At 37.5% G+C, this 16,782-nt stretch overlaps 2 protein-coding genes across 3 annotated transcripts; both read left to right on the forward strand.

Moving 5' to 3' along the window:
* Positions 1-2,218: 2,218 nt before the first annotated feature.
* On the forward strand, positions 2,219-7,179 carry LOC140327128 (multidrug and toxin extrusion protein 2-like). The gene is made up of 6 exons (XM_072406378.1): positions 2,219-2,352; positions 2,934-3,003; positions 3,241-3,373; positions 5,141-5,235; positions 5,830-5,923; positions 6,458-7,179. Exons 1-6 carry the CDS (start codon positions 2,219-2,221, stop codon positions 6,694-6,696), a joined length of 765 nt encoding a protein of 254 aa, XP_072262479.1. The 3' UTR covers positions 6,697-7,179.
* A 2,759-nt stretch (positions 7,180-9,938) lies between these two features.
* LOC140334179 (multidrug and toxin extrusion protein 1-like) lies at positions 9,939-14,308 on the forward strand. Of its 2 annotated transcripts, XM_072416349.1 has the most exons (6): positions 9,939-10,083; positions 10,454-10,522; positions 10,851-10,999; positions 11,307-11,349; positions 13,397-13,441; positions 13,895-14,308. In XM_072416349.1, the coding sequence occupies exons 1-6, from the start codon at positions 9,994-9,996 to the stop codon at positions 13,994-13,996; spliced, it is 498 nt and encodes a 165-aa protein (XP_072272450.1). In that variant the 5' UTR covers positions 9,939-9,993; the 3' UTR covers positions 13,997-14,308. The 2 variants fall into 2 exon arrangements, with proteins under 2 accessions (XP_072272450.1, XP_072272458.1); XM_072416357.1 differs by lacking the exon at positions 13,397-13,441.
* Positions 14,309-16,782: the final 2,474 nt, after the last annotated feature.

Below are 16,782 nucleotides of genomic sequence, written 5' to 3' on the forward strand. Positions count from 1 at the left end.
TATTACTGGAATGATGTCTCGAGATACCACCAATTAGTTTATCACCAGCCTAGTCTAGATTTCCAGGAATTCTCCTATACATGCTATACAAATCTTTCCTCTTTAATGGCCTGCTGCCTGTCATGGTCCCTTCCGTGACTAAGGTTAGAAGATCTGTGAGACACGCATGCATGTGAGGTTATCTGACAGTCTCTTTGTTTTTACTTGTTTCTGTGTTGTTGTTTGTAATGACCACACCCCTTGTATCAGGTGCAGCTGGTGGTCATTACTGCTCCTCCATTTAGTCTGGCCTCACACTTCATGCTATGTGGTTGATATTCACTTCTGGGATGTGAAGAGCTGGTGTGTTGTCCTCTCCAGAGTTCCTGTTCCTCTATTTGCTAAATAAAATAAGTTGAACTACTTTTGCTGTTTTGTTGTTCTTTAGTTGTTACTAGGCCTCAGGGAGTCACTGGTTCTTTCATCAGGGAAGGAACCAGTAGTCTCAAGCCCATTCACTACTCCTAGGGCTATTCAAGGCTACTAGGGCCTAGGTTCCCATGTATGAGTATTCCCACCATCAGGGGATATTCATACTGTCAGGAGTCAGGGCTAGGTTAAGGTGTTCGTAGGGGGTGACCGTTTCCTTTTCCCTAGCCATTGAAGGCCTAGTCCCTTGTATTTACCTTTCTGTTTTCCTCCCCTCCCCCGTATTCGTGACACTGCCACTCTTGTCTTTTGGAGAAATGTTGAACATACTGCTCCTTTAGCTTATTTGTTGTTATTTATTTTATATGATTTAATCAAGGCTATATATGTCACACTTACCTCTTACGCCTCTCTCCTGCGCATGCGAGCAGTTCTGATTCTGGGCGTGCCTCTGTTTCCTAGCTTTATCAATTTTGTCCAATCCGCTGGCCAATCAGAAAATAGCCTCTTGACCAGCCCTTGCTATTTAGCTAGCCCAAACACTGCACTCAGTGTTCGTGCAACGTGTCTCCGTTGTGCTAAGCCCCTAGTTCTGTTACGCTAGTTCCTTTTCACCTGGTGGTTAATTCAGAGATTCCTCTGTCCAGCTCCTGTGTTAATCCCTCGGTGTCCAGTCTGTTGGTTCCCAGCCTACTTCCCTGTGCTGTTACAGTGTTCCTTTCAGTCTGTGGATATTCCACCTGTACCTCCTGCTGTTTCCAGTGTCTCCTGTGTTCCCTGTGCCCTAAGTGGCCTCTGTGTCATTCCTGTCTGTATCCTGGATCCCTGGCAACTGACCCCTGGCGTGTGACCTCACGTCTCTTGCTTGCTGCCTGCCTCGATCCCAGCCTTCCTCAACTATCCTTCTCCTTTGTGATTTGGTACCGTGTTTTGCCCACCTTGGCATGCCCAAGGACTGCAACTTGGCAGTAACCAGTGACGCAACCTCGTCACCATCAGAGGCTCTGGAAAAAACCTGGTTACAGCTTAGACTCTGCACCTTGGCCCTTCTCAGGGCTCACACCACCTCAGTGCAAGCCGTAGCAGCCCCTAGTAGTCCTGTCTTTCTGTGCGTGACAATGTATACCTTCTTTTTTGCTGTAAGGAATACCATTGTTGTTTACATGTCTTCACCTTATTGTTTTTCTTAAAATGGAAAAAGTGATGTGTACCTTGTAGAAAGTAAAAATCAATCATTTGTAAAGGAGGTGCCTGTATATACCTGCATCTGTATTCCATATCCTATTTCTGTCTGCCTTTCTCTCTGTTGGGTAGTTTGCAGTCCACAACAAGAATGGAGTAGAAAGAATGCTGAGGGAAGGATGGTGGTGGTTTAGTGCATTGCAATGTTTAGTGCAGTGCAAGCACTAACTTTGGAATTGTCAGATCTTTCTTGTACAAAATGCTAACATTTGGGAGAGGGTTTGTGAGTCTGCTGCAGATAACTCTCTTGATACCTGCAGCAGTTTGTCTCCATCCCCTGTAAGTTTCTTTAAAACTCCTTGCTATTTTAGGGCCACAGTCTTCTAAATTGTATTTACTGAGTTACCTATTGCATTTGCCATCTGTAGCTGCTCCAGAACTTAGGGCCTACAAAGTCAAGAAAAATTTTCCTTTTGGGATTTAAACAAACAAATGAAAAAACTAGACTATTTTATTTAGCTCCATCCAAAACAAAAATCAAACACATTTAAAACACTTTTTTCTTGCATTTATCTTTCACTTTTCTTTGCATTTGGAATACCACATCTGATGCAGTTACTGTTATTTGATGTATTATGAAATATACCAGGCAGTTGACAAATACATCTATGCTTCCTGTTTTTCAGTTCTTGGTTGCTTGTTTGTTAGCAGTACTGTTCTTTCTCTGAGAAATGTCATAAGTTATTTGTTTACAACTGATAGGTGAGTAATAATGGAGATAAGCAACTTCTTCAAATCCATTCAGGTAATGATTTCCCCATGAAACACTTTGTGACATTGTTTTCTGGCAGGTTGCCACCATCTTTCTTTCTTCTCTTTCTGTGTAGGATCTTTGACTATATTGATTGGTTGAGCCAGTGCACTTAACTGTTCACACCATGTGCTTAGTTTTGCTTTAAATAGGCCCCAAAATGTTGTTGTTCCCCTAGCATTCTGTTTTAGTGACAATGGTCACAAGGATTTATACAGGGTAGGGGAACTAATTTTTTTCTTTACACAAACTGTAAGCTGTGTTGTTTTATATTTTTTATTTTAATTCTATGTTTTTTGCGTTAAACAAAAATATTAACGCATTAAAACTGAAGTCCACATTTTTCCATCATACATCAATGCATCATTTGTGTTTTATTGATAAGCATTTTTGCTGCCCCCCACACCTCCTTGGATCATAAGTCATATTTTATAATGCCATGTTAGATAATACCATATGTCATACAAACAATACAGTGTTATATTATGAGCCTATGTAATTTAACTTATTTATTTTTTGTCTTTAAATTTAGGGAAATTCATCCTTTGGTTTCAAAGCTCATGCTCATACTTGCCCCATTTCACCTATGTGATGGTACAAATGTAAGTAAATCATTATTCAGCTTAGTTATACAAAGATTAAGGGGGTAGTAATTAAAACCCCAGTCATTGGTAAATGAATGGAAAAAGATTTCTAGTCTTTTGTTTCATATTCTGTGAAATAGTTTTTTATTTAAAGGTTGTTATGCAGTTTTTACAGTTCATATAAATGATGGTTTTCATAGTGGCCTTGTGAAAGATATCTGTATACAACATTTAGTAATCAGTATTCTGTTGTAGGCAGTATGCGGTGGAATATTTAGAGGAACAGGAAAGCAAAAAATTGGCGCCATTACAAACATTTTTGGTTATTATTTAATTGGGATTCCAGTTGGTCTATCGCTGATGTTTGTAGCAAAACTTGGTGTTATAGGTAAGATCACTAACTACTATAAATGACTGAAATATGCCTGTCTGTCTTCCAACTAGTAGAAAAAAGTGATACATGAAACAACATGTTTTAGCAAAACTGTTGGCAGAATTTAATGAAATTAATGTCTACCAGATTTTGGAGTTGTTTGCAACACACCTTTACATGGCATTGTTACCAAAATTGGTAGGGGGATTCTGAAGGTGGGGGCTATGGGAACAGGTTGTAAAAGAATAATGCATTTACAAAGCATGCAGTGTTTGGATAAATAAAGTTAAAGTTTAGATGGCTGCTTTGAACTGCTGCAACTGGAAGAGCTATGGGCACTAGCCTGTCTGATTTGCACTGTGTGAAACTGAGTTGTGGAGTTCTAGTCTTCTCTAAAGCCTTTAATGTTTTTTTGGAATTGTTTTGTGTTTTGGTTTAGAGCAAGAATCAATTACAGGGTTATATGAAAACCTTGAGAAAAGAAAAAACTTGACCAACTGTTTAGTTTATGCTACAGACAAAAAGCACCAATGGTTGCTTACCAACACCCCAACTCCTTAACCCCAAATGTGAATATTAATATTATTATTATTAATAATAATAATAATAAACAGGATTTATATAGCGCCAACATATTACACAGCGCTGAACATTAAAAAGAGGTTGCAAATGATAAACAAATACAGACAGTGACACTGGAGGAGAGGACCCTGCCCCGAAGAACTTACAATCTAGTAGAATAAAAACATAAATAAGAAATATAATCAACTGAAAGTCAAACTACACTCACTATTAGGTAGTAACTTCTGACTAAACAGTTCAAGTATTGCACAATAGTTTGGTTGTTGCATGCTATCACCCATTAGGAAACCCACATTTATTTTCATATCCACACAACAATTGGTTTCCAAAGGTGGTCCCTGATGTCCTTGTTAGTACTAGTTAAATACATGGATGGTTAGTTATTCTTGCAATTACTTCATTGCTCTTATATAGTAATAGTAGGTAGTATTAGTTGTAGTCAGAAATGGCTTAATTATATCAGATCATATGACTGTTTTAGGACCCAGAAGGACCGGAGGAGATCCAAGCAATGTCTGAATATAGCAATTGGAATAAACAAAAATAGGGCTTGTTTCTCCCTCCTGAGTATCCTTTATATATTCATATAGTGGCTGCCCCCTTAAAAAATAATATGTAAAAATGAAAATGAGGACAGGAAAGCAGGGGTTTACTTTGCGGCAAATCAAAATCAATTGTATTTTTAATAATACTACATTTCCAACAGTTTTATATATACAGTGAAATAGTTTGGGTCTGTCCCACTAATATCATGGGATTGCTGACCCTTCACCTAGACAAAATACTTTCTACTGTTTAAGCAAAAATTATATATGGGGTTCAAACCCCAATGCGTTTCGCCGATTGCCTTCTTCAGGGGAGAGGTTGAGACCGTTTGCGAGAGAACTGATGGAAATTTATTATTGTTAAAAATACAATTGAGTTTGATTTGCTGCAAAATAAACCCCTGCTTTCCTGTCCTTGTTTTCATTTTTATAGCAATTGGAAAATATATGATGCTTTTATTTTGAAGATAAATAATGGGAGAGGGAGATTCCCAAATAATTAACATATTCACAAGACAAATAGGTCCTGATAAAACTGAATCTGAAACATTTTCTTCATATTGGCTAAAATATTTTACTCTTTTTTCAAAGCCAGTTTTTCTATCATTTGGTTGTAATAGTTTTTTTTCTTTTAAATGCATGTTCTTTTTTCAAGGTCTATGGATTGGAATGTTTTGTCCAGTGTTGCTGCAAACGTGCATTTATATACCTTATATCCTCCGGATGAACTGGCATGAGGCCTGTGAAGAGGTAATGAGCTACGAGGGTAGACCACTATGGGTAGACGTAAAGTCAATCCGTAATGCACAACCCCTAGGATTTTTTTGAACTTTCACCTTCAGCAAATCAGGTAAAATTTCCTGATGTAGCCCAAGCATTAAAAATGTATTAAAAAAAACAAACAAAAGTAATATTTTTCTGCTTACCAGTCCTTTGATGTACTGGAAGCAATAAATACATTTTTAGGCTTTATTTTTTTTCACCTGGTGATTCTGCCAATAACATACCTCATACCTCTGTTGATGAAAAAGTAGCATTGTACCATGGGGCACTGATTTGGACTACAAACTCCTCACCCTCTTCTCATCTGCAATAAATTGAACTATTGTTTTTTTCCTCAAAAATACTTGAAGGACAGAATTTGTGGTTAATTTTTATTTTCCTAATGTTGTACGGCACATATTCTTACGGCATGTATTCTTGCTGAGACTGTAAAAAGTGAGGAACACTTTATATGAAATATGAAAAAAATATATTACCATTTTCTTTGAATACCTTTTAAAACATTTTATTTGATCGGGTATTTGCATCGATCACAGCTAATTAAAATTTTTCCTTTGTAAGGCTAGAGTAAAAGCCGGAGTAAAACAACAGAAAGTCCCTGAACCCGGAATTTCACAAACAGATGTTATGAAATCTGACTTTGACTTGGAAAATGGTAAGCTGACCACCTAAAATAGTGAATCATATGGTAATGCATTCTATATTATATGATAAAAGACAACTTTTATTTTCTAAATGTAAAGAATTGTAAATAATAGAGTATGTTTATAAATGATTTGCTGGAAAAATTTGCCATGTGCCAAAAGTAGATAAATTCACTTATGAAGAAATAACTTGATTACTAATTTCTACCAAGATTCATTCATGTATTATGCTACATTCATCCAAAAAATCTTAGCATATCAAATCTTGAAAAGCCTTATTCCAGATTACCTTCAAAGCGCAGTAGCTTTATTTTCACTTTTGGATGTACTTATAGGGTAACTATAGAAAGTGATCATAGTGGAGGGACACATTTAGAGTAATAATTCTGCTAGCACATTTTTGCAAAACTCTTGTGTTACTATGTAACAAATGTCCTAATTTACTATTTTTTAAGACTGTATGTAAACTGTACATGAGCAGTAGTACGTAGAGCATGCAGAGCATAAAATAGCAATACTATATTTATATTTCTGCTGTATTACAGGCGACACAACAGCATCTGACTCCAACTTTAATTTTATTGTACTGCATGACATGGCCAGTGAAGAAGATTATACAAAGCAACTGGAGTTAACAAAAGATCTACCAAAGGAAACAAGAAATGTTGTAGGTGAAATCCTCTCCACTAAACAACTGATTATCCGGAGGGGTTTAGCATTGCTTCTATCAATTAGCGTGCTTATAATTGGTATCATAATTAAACTAACTACTACCAAAAGGTGAAGTAGTAGTTGATGAGCTTTAATTAACTCATTTAAAGAGAGTTGTGTTCGCTGGACAATTTCCCTTGCTACTCATTTCACAAACCTTGACAATCCTTTACCCAAGTATGCAAAATAAAGAACAATAATATTGTATCTTTCTGGAGGGGGAGAGTGCAGAACCTACAGTCATCCGGTGTTGAATGTATGAAATGTATGCAATCTCTCTTACATTAATAATATGTTATAAAACAATATCTGAAATACAATGTAGCATGACTTAATGCAACAGATTGGCCTAGAAGAAGTTTTTCAGATCAACTGTTATGTTCGAGTTACAACTAATAATACATTTGTATACAACAGATTCAAAATAAGTTTATAAAACAATGTTTTATTTGTTCTGTTATTTTCAATCTGTCTTTTATTTTACAATGTATGTACTGTATACCAGCAAAACAAACATCACTGTAATCCAACTATTGCTTTATGTTTACTGTTAGTAAATACATTTTTTCATTGTTAGGAAGTCATGAGTTCACTGATTGCTTTGTACACATTCTTACATGCCTGGGATATTGACGAGATGTAAATGTCACACACAGAGAGACAGGACCACTAGGGGGAGTATGGAGGTGGTGTGAGCCCTGAGAAGGGCCAAGGCACAAAGTCTAAGCCGTAACCAGGTTTTCTCTGATGGTGACGAGGTTGCGCTGCTGGTTACGGCCAGGTTGCAGTCCTTGGGCACGCCCAGGTGGGCAAGCACGGTACCAAATCACCAGGCAGGAGTATAGTCAAGGAAAGCGGGGGTTGAGACAGGCAGCAAGCAAGAGATGTCAGGTTACACGCCAGGGGTCAATATTCAGGGATCCAGGAGACAGACTGCAATGACACATGGGCCACTGCGGGCACAGGGAACACAGGAGACACTGGAAACAGCAGGAGGCACAGGAGAAGCAGGGATATCCACAGGCAGACAGGAACAGAGAAGTTGGCTGTAACGAACAGACTGGACAATGAGGGGTTAACACAGGAGCTGGAAACAGGAAACACTGAATTAAGCAGCAGGTGTACAAAAACTAGTTCACAGAACCAGGGAGCTAGGCACTAGTAAATTGTTGCAAGATCAAGAGGCTATTTCCTGATCAGCCAGTGGATTGGACAGAGTTGATAAAGCTTGGAAACAGAGGCACACCCAGCAACAAAACTGAAAGCATGTGCAGGAGAGTCATGCCTGTGCTTTAGTGAAGAACAGGTGTGTGATAGTCAAGATGACTAAGAGTCTTTGAAAGGAGCCTTGAAACAAATTTTTGGCCTAATATTGAAGAAAGACACAAAGATTAGAACACATTGAGTATGCCTCCTGAATGAATATTGATAGACACACTCAAGAAGCTTTTTTATTGGGTGCCTACCAACACTCAGGCAGGCTATAATACTAGCTCACAAAGCTCAAGCAGAAGAGCAGGCAACACATTGGCAACAGTGGTAATACATGAGCAGTGGTCTGTCATTCATGACAATTGTGTGACTTGCTGATGTATAATTATTAAGTGCATTTGATTAGCAGTACCTGGCTGCTACTTACCCTCTTAATTCATATGGAAGGGGTAAGGACATACTTTTACTTGTTGTACTTACTTATTTTTAGGACCTGCTAAGGACCAGATGATATTTATTATGTCCTCATAATCCTTAGACTTGAAAGTAGGTGTACTTTCTTTTACTCACGACTATTATAAAACATGAATCAAGGGGATACCAATAGGTCAGTTTGTTAATTACCACTATAATTGTTTGGGAAAACAAATATACAGTGAGGGAAAGAAGTATTTGATCCCCTGCGGATTTTGTACATTTGCCCTCTGACAAAGAAATGACCAGTCTATAACTGTAGGTTTATTGTAGGTGTGAGATACAGAATAACAACAAAAGAACCCTCAAAAATTTCCCTTGGTCTGGGGCTCCATGCAAGAACTACATGGGGGGAACTTATCAATAATCGCAGGGCAGCTGGGACCCTAGTCACAAGAAAACAATTGGTAACACACTGGGCCGTGAAGGCCTGAAATCTTGCAGAGCCCACAAATCCCCCCTGCTTATGACAGAACATGTACAGGCCCATCTGCAGTTTGCCAATGGACATCTGAATGATGCAGAGGAGAAATGGGTTTTTTTTTTAAGAAGAGATCCTCCTTAATTTTCATCCAGACAAGACTTCTATCTAGACATGCATCCTGTGTAGAAAGGAAAGTAAGAGCTGTGAATGTGATCCCCCACCACTATTTTGTATTCTTATACTGTACCAGGCCATATGGCTACCCTCAACATAAGGGATCCCATTGTGAAGGGAAAGGGCTTCTTCCTAACATTTTTTTCTATAGAAACTATGTGCAGTTTATTGGGAAAGGGCATATGATGGAATCTTAAAAATGTTTTCCCCTTTCCAGCAAAATGAGTACAGATGTAAATTAATATTCCATATCATTCTTACATATAGTTAAAAGTAAAAAAACGTGCACACAACAAATAAAAGGCCTTAAAAAACACATACAAAGCATCAATCATGTTGGGCAGTGATGTACATCTTAAATCGTAACAACCCAATACCCAGGTGATGTGTACTGGTCACAGAACTGTAATGTCACTATATGCTGAAGCATGGTGCAAGGAATGCTAAGGAGGTCAGCCAGATGGATCAACCATTGTAATAACATCTGGAAATACATATTTTGTCGATAGAACTGACAGGAGTATCCTATTTATAAATTTACATTTGGGGCTGGTAATGTCAGATGCCACAGGAACCCCAAAGCATTTAATTTCATCTAAAAGTTTAAGGTTGCATTTCTATTGGCTAATCACCAAAATAGTTGCTAACTGAAGTGAGATAGAACTTTGTGCTTATTGCTTGTTAACATTTCATATACAACATTGCCCCTGGATTTAGGACACTCAGACAGCTTTGAATAGAAAATCATAGTACCTCTATGAAAATTTTAGTTGCTGGCTGATTTATGCAAGTGTAAATGTAGGATTTAGTACAGACATTGAAGATGTTAACATGGTCTCAATCTGTACATTTTTTGGAACTAAAACATCAAGATATAACTTGGTGGTGTGGGGGTTCAGCAAGGGCACTAAAGCCTGTTTAAGGAATGAGAAGACATTTCAGTCTTTCCTTTTCATACATAAAATTAAGAGCTACCTGATGAGAGCTCAACACATGCAGTTACTTCCCCAACTGGTGTGCCTTTGTGAGTTGATCATAAGATTTTTTTTCTTTTGTCTTCTTTTACCTAATCAGATCATCTCACAGATGCTATGTTTTCTCATCAACATTGTCAGCTCTGTGTTTTGTGGTCATCTGGGAAAAGTGGAGCTGGATGCTGTCACACTTGCCAATGCAGTAAGTTTACTGGTTTTACTTTGTATAAAATTTTTGATTTGGAACTTTGCAGTTATGTGTAACCCTACTCAAGCTAGTCTTCTTCATTTACTTCTTTTTATGATCCTAAATGACTGGCTGTTAAATAGAAGCTCTTGCTCTATGTAGAATATAGAAATAATTGTGAACAGCCAGGTAAGTATGTTTTATTATGTGCAATAAGCAACCTGCCTGCTCCCAATTTCTGTACTTCTACAGTATAGTTCCACTCTAAATAAAAAAATTAGTTTGTGCATTTAGGGAAGCTTTTGCTATAATGTACATAAACCAAATAACTCTGGCTTTATTCTATGTACCTAAAAATATTATAATGAGCATTGTCTAATAACAGGTTATTTCAGTGACTGGACTTTCAGTGGGACTTGGCTTATCTTCAGCATGTGACACCCTCATATCACAGGTAAGTGCCATAAATGGTGCATTTAATAAAGGTATCAGTTATGAAGAATACTCAAGTACAAGTTCTTCACAGACCTAGAAAAGTATTAGTAGAAGAACTACATTGTTTTTAAGCATATCTTGTAATGCCAGGTATGTATACATTTGTATGAATTACTCAAATTTAATTTTCATTGCATAGCAATAAAAACGATATATGTGTTTAGCTATTTTCACAGCTTTAAATCTGAATAAAGCTTAGAATAACACATGATGGTCTTTGAGCACAGACTCAGACACAGTATTATAAGAATGATGTTTATATGTAAAAGTATTCTTTTGCATCCTAGATATTCGGAGGGACTAATCTAAAGTTAATTGGCATTGTCATGCAGCGTGGGATCCTTGTACTGCTGCTGGCTTGCTTTCCTTGTTGGGCACTGTTCATAAACACTGAGAACATTCTACTGCTCTTCAAACAAGACCCAGCTGTGGCTCGGTATAAATAACATTTTTAATGTAAATTCTAGAAAGAACTTTTAGGGTTCATGCATAAAACTGGTCTGGTCAATCAAATTATGATCTGATTCCTTCTGTCTGTTTGGTGTTAAGGTGCATTAAAATTATCTGCTTATTCTCCTCTTTCTCTGATCATGATTATGTTCATGATATACTCTGTCCTCGAAACACAGCAATTACTATCTATGCTTCATCTAATGTAAAGCTCTATCTAGCACACATCTTATACAATATATTCTGTCTGCTTAGAGTTTTCTCCTTCTGACTGTTGGTTTTTATGTTTATAGTCTGGCAGAAGATTATGTTCTTGTGTTTATCCCTGCACTTCCAGTAAGTTCTTTTTATGACCAAAATGGACAAATGTATTTATGTTTATTAAGCTCATCATCTCAGCCTTGTCCTGATGATAAGCTCTAGTTTACATATGTGGTTATAGCACTACACAGCCATTTCTTGAGCAATTTATAGATGTGTTTCGCTGCCTGTTGTTTTAAAAAAGAACAGTTCTAATGCTTTTTAAACTCTAAAAAAATAAATAGTATTTGGAATAAAAGAAATGTTACAGCATATTCATACACACAGATGGTTGGAGGGAGGTGTTGGCCTATAAACAGTATGCAGAGAGAGTTTGTACAAATAATGATGGACAATTTTTTTATTTTTAGACAATTTTAAATTCATAGAAGAAATTTTGATTTGACCTTGAAAACCTAAATATGGGCACTTAATGTCTTTGACCTCTGTTTATATCTGAGTGACTCTTTGACAGATTCTGCTAGAGTCCCTCAAGAAGTCATTTGCTGAAATGAGTAAAAATATCACTATCAATATTTGCTGAAATGAGTCAAATATACACTAAACTGGAGTTTGCCCATTTATTCTGCACTCAAATGGAGCACTTGTCATTGTGTGGAGGACAGCTGCCAGTGCTGGATGAATCGTTGTAAGATCTTATCTTTGGTCCCCCAGAAATAACAGCAATTTTGTTAACAATACTATATTCAGGGGGTATACAATTAACTTGCAAAAGTTGAAATCTCCTAAATTCTAATTTTTACTGGGTCATTCATTGTTTCTATTTTGGCTTTCAAAGTGGAAATTTCAGGTGGAAACAGGAGGCAGTTGCTTTTAATCTCTTTTAGCCATATGTCTCTAACTTTATTCTGCCTCCTTCTGTTTTAGTCCTTCTGGCTGTTATACAGACAACATAGGCTACTCATTTACCTCTGGAACTGCAGCACAGAATACTTTGTTAAATACACGGAACAAAAATGAATCTGTTGTGGATAAGGAGAAAAATACATCTGTATTCCAGCAAGGCAAGATTGCCTGCCTTTGTGGAGTCCTGTGTTGCATATTAGTTGTATACATGTAGTAGCTGTCCATCTAGTAAGTGTCACACTTACCTCTTCCTCACTAAAGCGCAGGCGCCTCTCTCATGCGCATGCGGGCAGTTCTGACTCTGGGTGTGCCTCTCTCTGCTCTCAAACTTTATCAGTTTCACCCAATCCACTGGCCAATCAGAAAATAAACACCCCTGGCTATTTAGCTAGCCTAGAAACAGCACTCGTTCACGTGCACAGCGTTTGTGCAAGGTGTCTTCACTAGTGCCAAGCCCCTAGTTCTGTTGAGCTAGTTCTTGTACACCTGTTGCTTGATTCAGTGTTTCCTGTGTCCAGCTCCTGTGTTAACCCCTCATTGTCCAGTCTGTTGTTTCCAGCCTATTCCCTTGTGCTGTTCCTCTCATCATCCTGTGTCACCTGTGCCTCCTGTTGCTTCCAGTGTCTCCTGTGTCAGCAGTGGCCCCTGTGTCACTGGTGTCTATTTCCTGATTCCCTGGTATTTGACCCCCGCCTTCCTTGATGATTATTCTGCTTAGTGATTTGGGACTCACCACTTGAGACTCTAGAGAAGACCTGGTTGCCGCTTAGACTCTGCACCTTGGCCCTTCCTAGGGCTTACACCACCTTTGTACAAGCCATAGCATCCCTAGTGGCCTTGTCTCCCCTAACGTGACAGTAGGCAAGTCATTTCTATAATGTTTCTTTCTAATCTATGGAAAAAGATCAACCTGATTTCAGTTTGTCAGTGCCACAAATTGGTCCACATATTGCCTGCAAATCCTTGTTTGTATTCTGGACATTGCCTGCAAATCCTTGTTTGTATTCTGGACATATCTTAGTAGCTCCAGACTCTAGTATGCTAGAATGATTTTATGATTTATTTCTGAGCAATACCATGTTTCACAAGATATAATAATGTCTGTACATATAAATGGTGCTGGCATCTTTTTACACATTTGTTATTGTGCTATTCACAGCCAAGTCATGAAAGATTGTGCTTATAGAATTTTATATTTTGCTGTTTTAATTATTAGGCTGCATTCCTATATCAGCTACAAGCACGGTATTTACAAAATCAGGTATGTTTAAATTTAAATTCATAGTGCATAATTATGAGACAAAAACTACATGTACAACACATATGAATCGTGGATCTAAATTATGGGCAATATTCACAGGTAATTGTTTTTTTACATGGTGTTAACAAATCCAAATAAATAATTATCTGATTGAAAATGAGTGCTTCATAATTAGGTGATATAGTTGTTAGTTGAGTAATATCAGGCACATATCTGTATCTATTTTGTGTTCAGGATATGAGATAATGAAACGATTTAGAGCTAAAATTTGTCAATTATAAATGTTAATGTAGTACCGTGTGTCTAAAAATTCGATTTCCTGAATATTTGTGGCCTATTTAGCATTGTATACCTTCCATAGGGATGACCTTTATGGTGCCTACACATTAGAAGTGTGACTGCGACTGTGACTGTGAAAATGACCCATATGTGCATTATCTCATCCTGTTACAGGGAATCGTGAAGACACAGATCATTGTCAGTATTGTATCAAATGTCATCAATGCCTTGGTAAACTATGTCTTCCTTTTTGTTCTGGATCTTGGAGTTATGTGAGTACATGAACAATATACTTTATCTTTATATATTTGCATGTTAGTTGTTTCTAAATTAAATCTAGTATTGAAACTTGAGTGGTACCTGGGTGTCCTTGGCATCAGTACTTTGTGAGTCTCTGATTTAACAAACAAGCATCCAGTGAAGGGTATGGTTCTTATGTGAAATAAAGGGACCTAAAATATAGGATGCTCATAACGATATAGTAATATCTATTGTCACACCACTGGTCTAAATCAGTACACTTTAAAACTTCCCATTGCTGTATGTATACTGAATGCAACACAACATTTGCAAATGTTCTTTTATGTTCACAGTAAACTTTGACATGCTTATCTTGAGCTCATGGGTTCAATTCGCACCAATATCAACTGCAAGACGTTTGTTTGTTTCCTCCATGTTTGTAAAATCTGATCACTGTAAAGTGATTTTCCTGCTGCCTGGATAATATTTTGCAATTACCATCACGTTGTAAACCTAATCTAAAGCACATACTTGTGTGAATGGCTCTGTGTAAAAACTACATGTGATTAATAGGAGTGCAATGACCTTTTACAGCTGGTTATCCATATATATTAAAGTGTATAGAAAAAATGTCTTTTATTTTGGATAGTAGCTTCATGGCAGTTGTTTGCTGTATGTGCCAAGGTAGGAACAGCCTCTCTAATTGACATGCTTTCCATTTTTTGTTTTATAGATCCCCTATGGTATAGGTATGGCTACCAGTGTCCGAGTGGGCAATGCACTTGGTGCAGGAAATATTGAACAAGCAAAGAAGTCAATGACAATTGCTTTCCTTATAACAGGTAAATGTTAGAAATCATAGAAAGAAAGTACCTGTAATTTAGAGCCCTGGGCAAGGTTAGGCTTGACTTTGATAAGCATTGCTGTAGACACACCAAAGCTACCCTATTGGCATTTTCTGAACTTTGGAAATATCATCCTTCCTTGTAAAATAAATAAAAAGTAAAAGTAAGTTTACAACTTTGAACAACTGCAGCCATCCTGTAGGCTTTAAAATCTTTCTGTTGTATCTCTCTAATCATAAATCTACACCTCCAAAGCACTGTAGAGCAGACATCCATATGTATTCATAAGTATTGGTTTCAGTTCTACTTCAATTGGCTCCATTTGCACACATAAAGGACAATGGTATTTTACTTAGTTTTGAATTATTTCAGCTTTTGTTTATATGTTACTGTCTTTATTAGGGTCTACAATAATAAACACAAAACCTTTTGTATATAATTTTCTTCTAGAGAGATAGCCACTCTTGTCTCTGAAGTTATACCTATATACATTGTGTTCCACATCTTTGAATGCATTGCTGTAAGTAACATATCCATTTAATTGAAAAGAACACAAAACATAGATTTAGATATATTAAAGAATTAATAATTTATATTTAAATATATACGCAGTACTGTGCAACATTTAAGTTTCTGAAAAAAGTCTGTGAAATGAAAATGCTTTTGATTAAATAATACAATTCAATGAATCATTGACAACCATTGACAATGAGTAATTAACAACCAGTGAAAAAAACAACCTGATCCAATATATATACATGTACTAGTTGTATATGTAATATGTTTGAGTTTTTTATATTCAGATTTTTTTTGTGCTTCTATTTACAGGATTGTCTTTCAAGCAAATTATTATTTATTTTCTGTAAATTATAAAAAGTTATAAAAAAAAGCTATAATTTCTATCATAAGCAAACTAAGCATCAAGATAAAAAAATCTTTAGTTTTTAACGTGTTTGACTGGACTGTGTCAAGCTTGGGGAGAAAGGGCCACAAGGGGGGCGCTATGGCTTGCACAAAGGTGTTGTGAGCCCTGAGAAGGGCCAAGGTGCAGAGTCTAAGTGGCAACCAGGTCTTCTCCAGAGCCTCTAGTGGTTAGGATATTTCGCTGCTGGTTACTGCCAGCTTGCGGTCCTTGGGCACACGAGGGTGGGCAGGAATATACATGGTACCAAATCACAAGGCAGAAAAATTGTCAAGTAAGGCCGGGTTGAGGCAGACAGCAAGCAAGAGAGGTCAGGTCACAAGCCAGGGGTCAAATACCAGGGATCCAGGGAATAAATGCCAGTGACACAGGGGCCACTGCAGACACAGGAGACACGAAGCAACAGGAGGCACAGGTGAAACAGGAATATACATAGACAGAGAGGAACACTCGAACAGCACAAGGGAATGGGCTGGGCAACAAGGGGTTAACACAGCAGCTGGACACAGGAAACACTGAATTAAACAACAGGTGTACAAGATCTGCTCAACAGAACTAGGGGCTCAGCACTAGTGGAGACACGTTGCTCAATCACTAAGTTCTGTGTCTGAGGTAGCTAAATAGCCAGGGATGATTAAGAGGATATTTCCTGATTAGCCAGCAGGTTGGGAAAAACCGATAAAAGACAGGAGCCCAGGCAACCCTAGAGTCAGGACTGCCCGCATGCGCAGGAGAGAGACGCCTGTGCTTTAGTGAGGAAGAAGTAAGTGTGACAGACTGTCCTATAGCATCCTATCCTTTTTTCATAGTATAAGGATGACAATATAGGATATTAGAGAGGGTTTAGATATTCATCAAATTAAAGTGTATCCTAACCCAGGAATAAAAATGTAATATATTGCAGCTAACCAGCCCTAACCAGCAGCTAACAAGCTGGTTGTATTAGATTTTAAGGTTTTTTTCCTGACCTAGGAATTCAATGCTGGGGGTTAAATTCCAGGGCAGAGAAGCCCTTCAAAGCTTAAGGATGGGGCAGAGTTAAAAACCTTTTATTT

The sequence above is a fragment of the Pyxicephalus adspersus genome, chromosome 1 (assembly GCF_032062135.1).
Source record: "Pyxicephalus adspersus chromosome 1, UCB_Pads_2.0, whole genome shotgun sequence".
Taxonomy (NCBI): Eukaryota; Metazoa; Chordata; class Amphibia; order Anura; family Pyxicephalidae; genus Pyxicephalus; species Pyxicephalus adspersus.